At 37.0% G+C, this 16,441-nt stretch overlaps 1 protein-coding gene across 1 annotated transcript in view; it reads right to left on the minus strand.

Moving 5' to 3' along the window:
* Positions 1 to 16,441, minus strand: part of LOC113098159 (SH3 and PX domain-containing protein 2A-like) — an 82,496-nt gene that overhangs the window by 8,025 nt on the left and 58,030 nt on the right. Inside the window, exons 8-10 of the mRNA XM_026263112.1 lie at positions 14,206 to 14,334; positions 3,512 to 3,625; positions 2,102 to 2,185 (exon numbers count right to left, since the gene is read on the minus strand). Coding sequence (XP_026118897.1) covers positions 2,102 to 2,185; positions 3,512 to 3,625; positions 14,206 to 14,334 — 327 coding nt within the window. The remainder of the gene's footprint in view (positions 1 to 2,101; positions 2,186 to 3,511; positions 3,626 to 14,205; positions 14,335 to 16,441) is intronic.

The raw sequence follows: 16,441 nt of genomic DNA on the forward strand, positions 1-16,441 counted from the left end.
CTGCAAAAGAAAGAATTCCATGATGGTTTAGAATGTCATGAGGGAGACTAGACATCCTGACTGAATTTAGATTTTTGGGTGAAGTATCTCTTTAAATTGTCTTTACTGGCAAAAGTCATTTGGTCATTACAAAAGTAAGAAGATCAAGCTTGCTGACCGGCATATTTTTTGTTCCACCAGTTAAACAAGCCACAAATCAGTACTAACTTCCATAAACCAGTCTTAAAGGGACAGTTCACCTAAAAATGAAAAATTGATTTTTATCTGCTTACCCCCATTCTCAACAGTCAGCGCTTGCTTTACTGCAGATCGCAGACTTTTAAGTGCATTAACACTACCTATCTCTCAAATGGACCACTGACACTCTATCTACTATCTCAATTAAGGGGGTCGCACACCGGACGAGAAGCGCAGCGCCGCGTCGCGTCGCGCCACGTCTGTAAAATTCGAACACATTATTCTCTATGGGAGTACGCACACCGGCGGCGCCATTCGGCGTCTGTCCGCGGCGCCCAGCTACGACTCAGAACGCTGTTCAAATTTCTGCCGCGCCACAGAGCGCCATCTGCATAGTTTTATATTAAAAAACCCAGATGTTATAAACTGAAACTGAAATTAAAATACAGTACACTGGTTTCATTCAAATAAAACATTAAAAAGTGTTTGGTTACGTTTTCAGCTGCACAGTTGCCTAGACAACAGATACAACAAAACAATAACAGACTTATTATAACGACACAGATTCTTTTCATTAATTAACGTTCAAAACTCAGCTTTTATCAATTAAAATCATATATTTTAAATAATAATAATAGATGAAGTTAAAACTCTCCCATCTTGCTGAGAAATTGAGCTCACGCATATAGAATGTGCGCGTCCGGTGTGCGATACCTTGAGTTGTCCTACATGTGGCGCGACGCGACGCGGCGCTTCTCGTCCGGTGTGCGACCGCCTTTAGGAGTGTCAGTGGTCCACTTGAGAATTAGGTGGCTGTAATGAACTTATAATTTTGCAATCTGCATAAAGCAAGACCTAAGACGACAACGGGTCACATGATGGCTGTTGAGAATGCACTCAGTGAATCGGGTAAAAAAAAAAATGGTCACACTTTATTTTAGGGTCCAATTCTCACTATTAACTAACCATTAAATGTGACTTTTGCCTCAATTAACTCCTTATTTGCTGCTTATTAATATTTTATAAGGTAGTTGTTAAGTTTAGGGTATTGGGTAGCATTAGGGATGTCATGCGTTATATGTACTTTATAAGCACTAATAATCAGCCAATATGTTAATAATAGACATGCTAATAAGCAACTAGTTATTGGTGTGAATTGGACCCTATACTAAAGTGTTACCAAAAAAATGATATAAATACTGTTAAGTTTCTTGCACAGACGGATCGTTTCATGTCTTTACACATCAATGTATTGTCACGAGACGCAGGGTTTCATTTGGTTTTGTTTGTGTATGTTTTTTTTTTTACTCTCAAAGCCGTGATTCCCATTCACTTCAATTATATGACTGACAGACTGCAACGGTTTGTGTTAAAAATCTTTGTTTGTGTTCTACTGAAGAAACAAAGTTACCTACATCTTGGATGCCCTTGGGGTAAGCAGATAAACATAACATAAGAATAAGATTCTGCAACTCTGTACTGTATTGCCATACATGACTTTTCTAATCTATATATCACACTAAAATATTTCAGAATTATTATATTCTTCTAAACCAGTCTTCATCCTAAAAAAATCTTTAAAATAGCTTATCTGCCTTATTTTAAAACTGTTTTCTTCATCTAAAAACAACCTTAATTATCTTATTTTGAATCCATACACATATAAACACAAGCAGAGACGTAAAGCTAGCAAAGTATAATAAAGATTTTATGAAGGCTTGCATATGAAACAGGCCACCCAGCATGCTTTGGGAGCCAGATCCAGAGGTTGGATCCAAAAAGAGAGTTTAGGTTTCTAAAGAGTGTGTTTGTGTGCATTTTTAAGCTAATCATTGTGTAAACCAGCACAAACACACAAACGCACCACGCAGATTGGTCACACAGGTGAGTGCTTGCAGGCATGCGTGATTGCATGTGTGTTCACCTCGACTCTGTTGGCGGTTGACTATTCCCCCTAGTGTCCATCTCCGGTCGAGCCTCTTCAGGTGAGCCTTACGTCTCTTAGTAACTGACACGGATGAATGAGGACAGCAGAAAGAGAACAGAGACATGACAAACTCAACATAAACAACTCAAGAGGAACACTGGTATTAGTGTCATGAAGACATTATTACATGAAAGAAAAGAGTTTTGTGATTGGTTAGGAGGGTTCTTGTCTTGAACAATGATGGCAAAGCAAAGGAGGACTTGGATTAATACATGTGTTATTAGATTTTAGTGGCGCCGTTATACTGTGGGATGGTAAAGTCAAAAAAAAAAAAGTATGGTGTTTTACATTTTTACTGTGTTTACAGAATGGAAACTTCATATATTTTACAGAAGCTTTACCACTCATCAACTCACAGATTCAATGCCAAAGAAAAGTCAAACTAAAGACGGTCTAGTTCAAGTAAAGTTCAGCTTCAAAAAACAGCTACAGCTGCATCCAGAAATGAAGCCATTGTGGCCATATGGGAAGGTAAATTTCTCCTCAGGAATCAATAAATTGTGTGCATGTGTGAGGATGTATCGATCCGTCTTAGACAAATATAGTAGCGAAAGCTTTATCTCCAGCCTGACCACTCCTAATCTTACACTTTGAGTCTTTTTTAATGGCATAAATTTCAAGAAGGAGCTAAAAATGTGGTTGGGTTAAACAGGAAACTCAACCCAGGAAATGCTGATAGCAGCAGATGATTGAAGTTTGGACCGTAGAGGAGGACATATTTATAACGATATGGTTCTTAATGTGTGTTTTAACTTAAAATGAGGTAGAAATGACACAGTGGTGGGGATTTTCATTAAACAAATAAATATTGTTGGGGGGAAAAAAAACTATGAACAAATAAACTAGTTAATAAAAACTCATACATAAATAGATTTCTGTGGAAATGCTTTAAAAAGTCCACAGGGCCAAAGGTTCTAACAGTTGAAGAAGCACCCAGATCCAATGTGGTGCTCAGTTATGATATGCTATGAAATAAAACCAATGTACTAGTGCAACCTCTTAGAGAACTTACTTATTATGAAGATTTAGTAGATTCAAAGAAATAATATCAACACTTTCATGAAGGAGCAAGAGAGCCGGCATTCTTTTCTTCATTTCTCCTTCTGCAATCGATGATCTCTCACAGTCCCAAAGCCCTCACTCCTTCTCATAATCAAGTGGAAGTTGCGCAAGGAAAATGTGGGATACAAATTTTATCCTCCAAGATAGATATATTTTGTATTGATTGTTCAATGAATGTGTAGTAAATCACTGGTGTTGGTCAAGACTTCTTGGGATATAAGAATGTTTGTGCAGATGTTCAAAAGGTGTATGAGAGTATGAGAGAGTATATTTAGTGTGTCTTACCTTCTCCAGATCTAGATGTTCCCAAGTCCAGATCATCTCTGGTGCCGCTCTGAGAGTCCAGGTACGTGGCAGGAACCCAGCCTTGTTCTTCAGCTGTGCTTACAAACCACCAGCCTACAGACACAACAGAAGAAAAAATATAGATAAAGTATTATTTTTTTACCTAATACAATGTGAAATCCTGAGCATGCATTAGATGAAATGATCTTGTTTTAACCACCCGGACAGACAGACTATATTTACAGAATGCTTTGCAAACAAACACTAATGCACAAACATTTGGTTTTCGCTAATCTGGTAGGAGGCAATGTTTTGGCTCCAGTCATGCTCACAAACACAATCTCTCTGCTGTTGTTTAGTTTCAGGCGATGTGTTTATGAATTCTGTGCACTTCCTGTGTAACATTTGGGATCAATTAGACCTGAGACTATCATAAATATCAAAGCGGGTGGACATGGTTTTATTTGTATGCACAGTCAAACACGAGGAAGGTTGGATGTGTCTGACATGCTTTATGAGCTAATATTCATGTGCATGTGTGTTTTGGGCTAAAATAACCCTTATCGATTAAATGTATGTCTTTCGGTTTCTCCTTCATGTGCTGAATTTGTCAAATGTAGTGTCAGCATTGTGATTTGTTTCTGAAATGTGGATTATGATGTCTTTTCACATTTCCACTATAACTCAAAGATGATTCTGAGCAGCTTTTAAAAACAAAGCAGCAAAAAGTGATATACCAAGAGAGATACAACCTTCATGGAAAGGTCATTTGGGTAAATCATTTGGGTAATGGAATTAAAATCATATATGTGGCACACTTGCATAAAAATGTAAAGCCAACAGAAGCGAACGCCAACGGATGTAAATTCCAAACGGTTCTCCAGCTGAAAAACAGATCCTTCTGAACGAGCCTGTTGCCAAGGTAACAAAGTATTACTGGCAAGCTGTTCATAACAGTGTGATGTCATCAGTCAGCGATAATCCAGCTCTGACATCATAATAATACAGAAGCAGGTCTTTTGCAGGGTGCTAAGTGATTAACACCAAATGTTCTAAACTCCCACTTGGGCCAATAATGACCTCACAATACTGTAATGTATTCCAGAATACATGTATTCACCCACATCACACACATCAAACGTGTAAAAATGCCTGCATATATATATAAAGAGGTTGTGGGTTCGATTCCCAGGGAACACATGTTAGGTAAAAACTGTTAGCCTGAATGCACTGCAAGTCTCTTTGGATAAAAGCGTCTGCTAAATGCATTCATTTAATATATTGCAATATGTACCTTTGAAGACCAATGCCCCATATCCAGTTCATCATCTGAAATGATAATTTACTGCATCTTTCCTTTCAAACCATACTTTGCACAGTGGCTTTGTAACCGTTTACAGTCATGGAATTCTTGTATATCCTTTGCAATGGTGAAAATGCCACACCGACCTGTGGTGGACATAATTATCATGTTCAGTGTGTTGGAAATAGACTGTGGTCTTTTCTGTGACCATAAACCAAGATCTTTAGCTATGCCAAATCTCAAGTTGAGACCCAGACCATGTTTATGTGGTCTCAAGACCAGAAGATAAAGATTTCAACTTTGGTTTAACCTAATATAATACTAAACTACTAAAAACAAAACAACATCCAAATTGGGGATGTAGGGGATTTTTTTGCTCATTTATTCAGAAAACTGACCTCAAATCTCAATTGAAAGGCAAGTCTCATCAGTACATTCAAATTTATTTATTTTTTGACTTAAATTAATAATTTTATTCAACTAGGATGCATTAAATTAAAAAGTGAGATTTAAAAATATATATAAAAATTGTGTTTTTTGAGCAGCAAATCCGCATATAAGAATGATTTTTAAATGATCATGTGATGCTGAAGACTGGACTAATGATGCTGAAAATTCTGCTTTGCCATCATAGGAATAAATTATATTTCAAAATACATTCAAATAGAAAACAGTTACTTTAAACTGTATTATTATCTTTACAATATTTCTGTTTTACTGTATTTTTGATCAAACAAACGCTGCCTTGGTGAGCATGAGAGACTCCTTTAGAAAACTTTTTTTTTTTAACACAGACCCCAAACTTTTGAAATGTAATATACATTTTAAACTCCGAAGAAACACTGACTCTCATTTTTAAAACTGAATACTGATGCCAATAGTTGGAAATCATACAAAGAGAGATGAAAAAAACATACTAGTGCTACATGTAGATCTAAGTCAGTGTGCCAACAGATCAGAACAATGCTTACATACAGAAATCATAAGATACATTTTAGCCAAATAGACCACACTGACATCTATACCACCATGACAGAGCAAATCTTTCTCACAAACTCATGAGTAGTATGAATTTGCTAATGAATTTGTGAGAGAGCTGAGATAAGGCTGTGGCCACCCTGCCTGACTGACCGTCTTTGTATGAGATACTGTTTCCCTGTTCGAGCACACCAGGAACCATCTACGGTGAGCACAGAGGGTCAATTCAAACAAAATGCAAAATGGCAAGGGTTGGACGCAGTTTAGCCATCACAGAGATGCTTTTCATTGGATCCGGTGTCCTGACATTTTATCCTACCCGTCAGATTTTCCTACCCGGGTTTACTGCGCATGCTCACATCAATGTCGCGTCCTTTTTCTCATGCTAAACAACAATATTTTATGTATCTGCATTACTGTAAGGGTAGGTTTAGGGTTGGGGTAGGTGTAGACTTTAATAAAAACACAATTTAATTGGTAGAAAATAATATTTATTACTGCTTTCCTGTAGCTGTATCCCTTCTAGCTACAATCGCGAATATAACACATAATTACATTATTTGCAGTACTTTAAGGGTATGATTAGGGTTGTGGTAGGTGTAGACGTTAATAAACCATAACTTTACAGTAGCATTTTTTCGTTGTCGAATTGTACTACCAACTGTTTTAGTGGGAGGTAGGAAAATCTGACAGCGTAGGACAAATTGACAGAACACCGGCTTGTGTTTGTTTATCTATTGCGTATATGCTGGGTTTCATCGGCCTTCAGTACAACCTTTGAGGTGCACTTTCATTAAAACCTAAAAAAATGAAAAGCACTTTTAAGAAATTTGTTAAAAATTATGTTTACAAACAAACTGTAAGATGGACACTAGTCTTATTGCTAGCTTGATATAGCATCCACACCATTAGGTGTCAGTATACATATAAGATGACATCAAATAAAAAAATTAAAAGTATTTTAAATACTGAACCTGTAATCAAGAAATAACGAATACTGACTCGGTTCCTCTGATCTGAGCTCAACTGGGAGCTCAGATTGATACTATGCGCTATGTCTGCCAAATTTCAAAGCTAAACTCTTGCTTAACAGAGCAGAAACAAATTCTTTCACCAAAACAAAAGACACGCAGCACACAAGACAGACAGCAGGAATGCTTCTCTGATGCTGAAACGATGTACTCCTCTGAATTCCTCTGCGGTTCAGGACGTTACGATCGTCTCACACAAAAACAGACAACAGAAGCCTTTCTGCTGAGATACAGGTGGGCTTGCTCTTCAAAGCAAACGATCTAGGCTTTTCTGAGAAAGATGGTGTTCCTGCAAAACAGACTAATAAATCGTGTGTATCTGCTTCTGAGAAATGTTTCTTCTGAAAGCTGCATGTGTGTGCCATGAACTTTGTTCTGATACACATGGTAGTGGGTCATGTGAGCTTTTGTTGATTTGGTTTTGGTGTTAAATGTTGTCAGATGTTGTGCACATTCACTTTTGTTGCACTGACTAGACTAGAGCAACATGCACATTCATCAAAATATCTCCTTTCGTGTTTAATGGAAGATAACATGGGTTTGCACTGACAAATGGGTTCAGTGCGACTAAAAATCCATATTTCACCTGATATTTGTGTGTATATATAATATTATCAAAACAATGCATGTGTTTGAGCAATTCAACATGTCAACTAAACCAATTGTATGACTTTTGGATCATTTGTTCAGTTAGAGAATTGAAGCTACAAAAGAATGAAAGGAAGAACGAACAGACAAACAATGAATAACTGGGTGAGAGAAAGAATGCACAGAAAAAAGAAAACAAGAACTGATGAGCATTCAAAAAGAAAACAAGCAAAAAAAATTTGAAAAATGAATGCACTAAAGATATAAAAACAGCTTTGCTACAGCTGTTCAGGCAACTCAGCTCACTTTTACTCATTTTTCACAGACTCTGCTGTTTTTGATTATTTTGTTTAGCTTTAATTTGAGTGTCTTTTAATAAAGACAGTGATATATACTGTAATACATTAAGGCCTGAAAACGAAGGCTTGATTATGAAGTCATAATGCCCACAGGCATTATAAATGCCAACAATCCCAACATTAACGGTTTTCAGACATTACGTGCCCCCTAGTCTTCAATATTTGGCCATATCCTGCTGAATGACACTTATTGATTTGTGCTCAGGTGAAATATAGTTTTGATATTTAGCTCTTATGGTCCAAAATACAACTACATTACAAAATATGAAAATACAGTAAACTGAAATGAATGAGAGGAAAGTAAAGGCAAGAACTGAGAGCAGCTGAACGAAAAAGACAAAGAGAAAAGAGAGTGAACAGATGTTTGGCCTAAACTTCAAAGCTGAATTATTCACCACACATTCCCTCCATCCACACCAGCAAAGAGGAGAAAAAAAACCCAGACATGCAAAAACACACAAGCCTTTCACTTTCTTATTTTGGAGCTGAAGTATCAAACAAAAATGAAAAGAATGTATGAAAACATTCCTATATTACTGTATTTACTGTATTACTATATAAGTGAATGTTGTTGTTGATGAGTTACACACAGAGAGAGAGAGAGAGAGAGAGAGAGAGAGAGAGAGAATAATGCTTAAAATAGGTCCAGAAGTAAAAGAGGGGGAAAAAAAAGATGGAAAAAAAATCGAAATGGAACACATTGCTTTTATTACGTTTACACTCTGGCCTGCAATCATTCTTGACAGAAGAGAGAGAGAAAGAAACCATTCATTTACTTTGAACTACAGCAGCCAAACACTGACCACTAATATATATATAATTTACAAAATGATTAACTTTACAATTACATTATGAAATAATTTTTAAGAAAACAATATTTATATTCTAAAAGAACACATTAAATTGACCAAAACAGCAAAGACATAATGAAAATGTCTGTAAATGTCTGAAAAATTTCACTTTAAAAAAAAAAGGTCTTTTCAAGGCTTCTAAATACTGCTTTCTGCTTCGTCATTACAGGAATAAATTACATTTTGAAGTATATTTCACATAATCATAATACCTATTTGATCAATATTTCAAATAAATGCAGACTCAGTGAGTATAAAATACTTTTTTCAAAAGCACTATAAAAAAAAACTTACTGAAGCTAAACTTTTGACCAGTAGTGTAGTGTTGGAATCACTCACAATTACCTCCATTATGATTAGCAACAGCAGTAGATAGAAAGGCAAAAAAAAAAAAAAAAAAAAGGTTTTAGAGCAGATCATTTATCTTTCACTAATAATAAAATGTTTTTGTTTGACATACACATTTGGAATGCCAAAAAGAATCACTGTCCGACTCATTTTTACCACAATATTATGTATCAATATAACTGCCTACAATAAAAAGTCTTATGTCTGATTCCTAATCTAACAGAGCTCAGGTTGAAATCACTGGAAGGATATTTCAGCTGACGTTTTCTAAAATCCAGGCCAGCAGAGAGTCTGGCCTAGATTCGGTCACACTCAAGTTCTTTCCTGAAAAGCTGGAGTATCAGGTTTTGGGCTTAGGACCAGAATGGGTTTTTTTGTAATCTGACAAAGCCGAGGCGGCGGAGGGGCTCTGTTTGGTCTGAACTTCAAAGGCTGATGAGGTCGGTCGCTCATGCACACTGATCTGAGATCACTGTTGTGGTTTTGATTTCAAGAGCTCCAGTGGTTGAGATTTGTTCAGGAACAGCTGGTCTTAGATCAGCATAAACATGTTTTTTCTTTCCTAGACTTGTTTTCCTGGACCGGTTCATAGAACAGAGAGTGATGTTTTTGAGGAAGCTGGCAAGTATAGTTCAGAAACTTAATCAGTGAGAGAACGATGGAGATCTTGAGGAACAAACAATATCAATCAAAATCCAAAACATACATGGGGAAGAAAATAACTGGAAGAAAAAATAGAAGCACGGCATTTGAATATGAGTGCACACAGGTTTGAAAACGTCACAAGGATGAGCAAATGATAACAGTTTTTTACTTTTGCTTATGTAAACACGAAAAGTACAATTCATTAACTAAAAACTCCAACGATGTTTTGGACCCCAATGACTTTCATTATATGGAAAAACTTATTTTGTGTTGTGCAGAAGACAAGAAGAAAATGAATACAATTTAAAGGGTGAATAATTTACCCTTTTTATATTTTTGGGCGAACTAGGTTGAACGTCTGGATACTGATATAATAAATAAATAAATGTACTGATCAGTCAATTTTCTAAATGTTTTAAGCTACATCAGCTCTGTGACCTTCTTACTATCAAGAATATTATCTCAATTAATTGAATGGATTAAACAATAGACACCCCTGAGATTTATAGCACCAGGTTTATAAAGATCCTTTCAGACGCCCTCAGAGCAAGTTTGAAGCCTTTGGTCCAGGTTCAGCATGGCTCTCCATGGACCGGATCTCCAATGGGAGCGAGGCCAAGACAAACTAGTCCAGCCGAGACTGTGAGCAGCTCTCTATTGATTCTGTTTCAGTAAGCGAGGGTTACCGGCTGAATGAATGGACCCAGGGGAGAGAGAGGCGAGAGGATGGGAGGGAACCTCACAATATTGATGGCACAGAGCAAATTTCATAGTAGAGCATTGTTCAGGAAGCACACAGCAGCCTTGAGAGAAACCAAAAGAACTAAAAAAAATTAATAAATGTAAACGCTCAAACACTGACTGGAACAAGGAATGTCTCTTTAGAATAATCACTAATAACTTACTAAATTTAAGAATTTACGCTACTATTCACAAGTTTGAGGTCAGTAAGATGTTTATGCCACTTTATTTGATCAAAATTACAGTAATACAGTATACAGTAACTGTGATATTTTGTAACTGATTCTTTGATGATTAGAAAGTTTGCAAGAACAGAACTTTTGGAACATTATAATATATTTTACTGCCACTTTTGATCAGTTAAATACATCCTTGCTAAAAAAAAAAAAAAAATACAAAAAAACCCTAACCCTAACCCTAACCCATATCAAAACCATTGGAACTATTGAAACTAGCATCAAAACATCAAACTTCACAACTCCAGAAAATATCAGAACATTTTTGCAATTCAAAGAGAATACTTCTTTAATGCAGGGCTGCATTAACCAACTTTTAATTGAGGCCTGATTTCACCAAAAATCCAAGATGGGAGCAATGTCTTTGTTTTTTTTTTATTCAAGTATATTCAATTGAGGTTTATTTGTATAGCGCTTTTTACGATACAAATCATTACAAAGCAACTTTACAGAAAATTAAGTTTCTACAATATTTAGTAGTAGCTTTTACAAGTGGTGACTTCAAGTTTATGTGCATATTACAGGATTCCTCAGAAAAATTAATAAAAGACAACTTGTATTAAGACGACACAAAGAAAGACGATTCAAAAAAGAATCATTGAAGTACTGTAAAAATAGAAAATAAAGCCACATTCCATGTCATAGAATAGCTTTATGTGAAAAACACACCAAAATGTAACTTGTCATGTCAAAAATGTGGCATGCCAGTTTTAAAATCAGTGGTAGTAAACCCATTGACTTACAATACAACTTATTCCACTATCAAATTTATTTGTTAAAAAGCATCCTTGTTCCAGGGAGGAATAGCATAGAATAATGAGAAAAACAGCAAGCTGACCTAAAAAGTCTTGTTTGCTTTGACTGTTATCTATATTACAGACATTCAACGAAAACTTCTAAATGCATTCTGCTGGTATTGGTTTGAGATGCGTGACACTGTAACCGCTCTGTAAGACTCTGAGGCCCTGCAGGATCCATTAGCCTATTATGGAACTAAGGACAAGGGGGATTTTTCCATCGTTCCCTCTCCATGACCTAGAGGGAAGCCAGAGCAGCCCGACTTCTGCCAATCGCTTCTTATAAACGCAATTTCAGCCACATTAAAAAGTTGGTTTGAATGATATCCAAGGAAAATAAATATGCGGCCTCTGACAGATACACCAGGGTAGTCATTTAATACTATGGCACAAAAATATGGAAGCCTGCTGAAGAGATTGGACTTTGGAGGATGGGCTTCGAGTGCTGAGATATCAAGCTGCTGCAGCTCATCTTCAGTTTCAACAAGTGCTTTGAACATTTGAGGAATTCTGGAGTCAAAGGAGGACAGACGGTTCACTCCAGGAATTGGCTTAGGCTACTTTTGGTTGATTTAAAGGAATAATTAACTCAAGAATAAAAATTCTGCCATTTTATGTTCACCTTCATAACAGCTCAAACATGTATGACTGACTTTCTTGAGCTACTCCTTTAAACGATTCTGTGTTTAGATTCCATTCTTTTCTCCCAGACACTCTCCGCTTCTGTTTCTCAAGCTCATTAATCCTGTAGCCCTGAGTGGTTCATCTCTTCCCAACACAAGTGAAGTTGTCACGCTTTCGCCTGCACTGTAAAACAGCTGGAGTTTAACCAGGGCTGAAGAAGCCAAGTGTTTCTTTCTCAAGGACAAGCAAATTCTGAGCAAGAATCTTAGGCCTGGATGTCTCTGAACCTCTGATTAAATGGCTTTTCCAATTGTGAGAATCAACTAGTTTAATTCATTTTGCCTGAATATCTGTACTCTGCTTAAACAAATAAACCAGTGATCTACAGTAAAAAGAAAGGCCAGTCACACCACAAATGATAACTATGAAGTTTAAAATAATAATAATAATAGTGGAATCACTTTCAGAATGACCTTTTTTCTAGCTGATGATCAGTGTTGGGGAAAGTGAGTTTTCAAAAGTAATGCACTATGAAAAAAGGAAGTAATTGAATTAGTTACTTTTTATGGAAATGAATGCATTGTGTTTACTTTTGCGTTACTTTTTGTCACCTGGGCTGGGCTTGCCTATTTGTTTTTTAATCACAAAACAAAAAAAGATTCATATTTGTAGCTTTTTTTTGAGGCTCTTTACAGAAAAAGTGAAATGAAAAGGCCTTAAGATAAAGGAAAAGCCTCAGGTTCAATTCCAGCACAATCCCAATCCCAAGTGTCATTGAATAAATGGGAAAACAAAGTAACTTGTGTTACATATTTGAAAAAGTTACTTAGATATTTTGTAAATTTAAAAGTAATGAAAGTAATCCGATTACACAACTTAAGTTACTTGTAATGCGATATCCCCAACATGAATAATAAAAATATTAATAGTCCAAAATCCACCTAACTTTAAAGAATAAATATCAAGTTATAGACATTTGGTGGTGATTATAGTATTGTTCTAGTTTTTCTTTTTTTTTCAACTTTTGGCATGATTACTCTATGATGATCATAATGTATTTTATATATTTCTATTTATCCAATGGAAAAGTAAGATTCCTTTATATATTCGGAAAAATTGGCCTATATGTTGTCATTGCGAAATAAAATTTGTACAAAGAAAACACTTTGCGGAATTTGCAGCATGAGAGAACACAAGGTCAGTAGAACAGGCAGCAAACAAACTTCAAAATAAAGCATCTCACAGAGAACACCCATGAGACAGAGTCTAGACTAGTTTTGACAAAGCATTATGTTTGAAATCAAAAGGTCAAGCTCTCTTTGAGTTGGTCTTGCTCAACAAAGTCATTAAGTTCAAATGGGTTTACTGAATCTTTGTTCATCTTGATAACTCCTGACAACTCCCAGTCCTCCCCACCCTCTTCCGTATGATTTAAAGGAAAAGATAAGATGATTATTCACAACCGTAAGAGGCTAGTTTTTAAGCTAGCTCTCTAACGCTATGTTCAAATGTTAAAATGGCAACCATATCTACAGACTGTGTTCATAATATTGAAAGATTGGATGTTCAAACTCTGCTGCACAAGGCTACGAGATACGCTAGCATGAACAGTTTGCACTAAGTTTGAACATTTACAGCATTAGCAAGGACATTCATCTGGGAAAACAGAAAGGGATAAAAACAACACTCAAGGCTTTCTTTCTACACTTTCAATAGTTATTTGTCAATCTCTACATTCTACATGAACTCTTAACTGTGTGACCCCTGATCCATTAGCACATGTTTCAACCCACAAACTTCTCATGCCTATCTCTTGGACATTCCAGATCAATCTGGCCTCTATCCCAGAGACCTAGAGGGGGTTCAAGCCGACCCACCGCCAAGAAAACTGTCCATTTGACACCTCCAGGTGGAGCCAAGAACGAGACTGTAGATTTACAGGGAGAGGGGGATGTCAGAAGAGGATACCAGGGGATCTTAAGGACAAAGACCGAAGGAGGGGTTATACATCAAAGAGGAAGAAAGTATCAGAAAAGACGAGGCGGCTAAAAACAGACCTGCTTGACATGTTGCATCTGAAAGCATTCATGTGTGGAGGCAACTCTACGTGTTTGTGGTTTGTGTATACACAAGCTTTCACCAATAAAAACCACGTGCTAAGCCAATTATCTGCAGTGTGTGTGAGGGACTCACCGCTTTCGCTCTTCTCGATTACGTCCACCGTCTCTCCAGCCTTCAGGCTAATCTCGGAGTTCTCCTGCCGCTCGTAGTTGGCCACCACCACGTACTGCTCCAGCACCATGGGCTCACTGCTGTCCAGTCCTGCCGGCGAAGGGAAGAAACAGGCAGTCAGCCACCGTCCCGCCATCCCAGCACTTCTCCCGCCAACCCTGCCCTGCCAACGACCTCCGGCTTGACCCCTGTACACCGCCATCCGCACTCCTCAGCCTAGCGCAAATCAAACTCCTGCTGACTGTGCATGCTCCGCAATGACGGGCCATTTAGACGAACCTTCGCCCCCTCGCTGGACGCGCATTTGACTGGGGGGAAAAGACAATTTCGAAAAATAAAGGCGAGGTAGACGTCTTTCAGGGACTCGAGATCTCGATAGTGTCAAGGTGATGCTGGGTCTCCATAATACAGTGAAGATTTTTGGGAGGTAACAGGGAGGAATGTAAGGAAGGGAAAGGAGGCTGGGAGAGAGCTGTTTACGGTAGGGGACGTGACTCGCGAGTGGAGGGATAGAAAGTTTTTCTTCAACAGTCGAGCAAGAACAGGCCTCCCTCCCTCCCTCACTCTCTCTCTCTCCATCCCTCCTCCCATCTGGCTGAAACGGGGAGAGAGAAAAACGCCAATCAGGGTAGACTGTTCTCCAAGCCTTAAATAGAAACATATGAGTGGGCCGAGTAAAGAGAGAGAAGCTGTGTTTATGTGAAACGAAAAGAGAAAGCATTTCAGCTGGGGTTAAGCCACACTCTCATTCTGTATCCATCTCTCTTTCTTTTTGTATTTCCTCTGACAATCTCTTTAACCTATTCCTCTTCATCATTCAGCCATAGAAGGAGATGCTTATTAAAAATTATTTACTCAGCCTTATGTTGTCCTAAACCTTTATGACTTACTTTATTTTCTAAAACTTACTCTAGGATTTTCCTAATTCGAGTGTGTAAAAATCTATTTAAAATCAATTATGTTCTTTTGAACATTCTATTCATCAAAGAATCGTGGAAAGAAATATGTATCACCATATCCACAATAGTATAAAGCAACTATTTTCCACATTGATAGAAATGTTTCTTGAGCAACAAATTAGCATATTACAATTACCACGTGACACTGAAGATATCTACTGAATATTTAGCTTTGCCATTGCAGGAATAAATCACACTTTTACATATTAGCTATTAAATATTTTTACATAATAGTTATTTTAAACTAATAGTATCTCACAATATATTTTTTAACTCTTTTTTAATTATTTTTCATATTTTTTGATTAAATCAATACAGATTTGTTGAGAATAAAAGCCAATGAGCCAAATAAGCAAAAACAAGTGACAACCAACACCAATAGACTACAACGGGTAAAAAAAAAAAAACATTGATTCGACAAAACCGGACAAACATGTCTGTTGCTGTTTTTTTTTTTCCTGCATCTGTCAGTGCCTTAAGAGACTTAAATGACAAAAATCTAACTGACTCCAGACTTTTCCGTTTTTGTAGTTTATTGAACATTCTGTTTAATGTTGTTTTTAAATTAAAATATCCAGAGTAAAACACATCAAACGTTTCTGGCTTATGCATTCCAAGACTTTCTGCATATAGTTGTTTAAACTTCAAATGCTGTAGTAATTACCTCTGGGAACTATTTTTGTAGTTTCTTTATATGTGCTTTAACTTCAAACTCTGTGTGGTTGCCTTTTCTCTATTTTTCGCATGTTCTGGTCTTCTGGAAACTAGGGGTTTTTAATAGGAAATGTTTCAAATGTTCTTACAGAAACATGAAATCTATCATTTTTTTCATTTGCTGTACCGCATGCAAGCACATACTGTATAACAATTACTATGGTGTTGACGTCTCTTTTGGACACAAACCATGGTATTTGCTCATTCATAGAGCAATTAATTAATATTATTGAACCAAATCATAACTTTTTGTACCAACCAACCTTGTATTCAGTCAACGTCAAGCTGTAATGTGTTGCTAGCGCGATGTGTTTTAACACTATGAGCTATTAAATCAGGATTACTGGGGAATCCTTTGAGTGCAGATGCTCAGTGCTGTGAGAAGCGAGAGAGCAGTAGTTATGTATCTTGTCTTAATCACCATCGGCATGGAACAAACTAATTAGCGATGCCTCACACTTCATGGCGCCATCTCATGCTAACATGAAAACATACTGTATTGCTCAACTGAATGCTTGCAGCTG

The sequence above is a fragment of the Carassius auratus genome, unplaced genomic scaffold (assembly GCF_003368295.1).
Source record: "Carassius auratus strain Wakin unplaced genomic scaffold, ASM336829v1 scaf_tig00216435, whole genome shotgun sequence".
In the NCBI taxonomy this organism is placed as follows: Eukaryota; Metazoa; Chordata; class Actinopteri; order Cypriniformes; family Cyprinidae; genus Carassius; species Carassius auratus.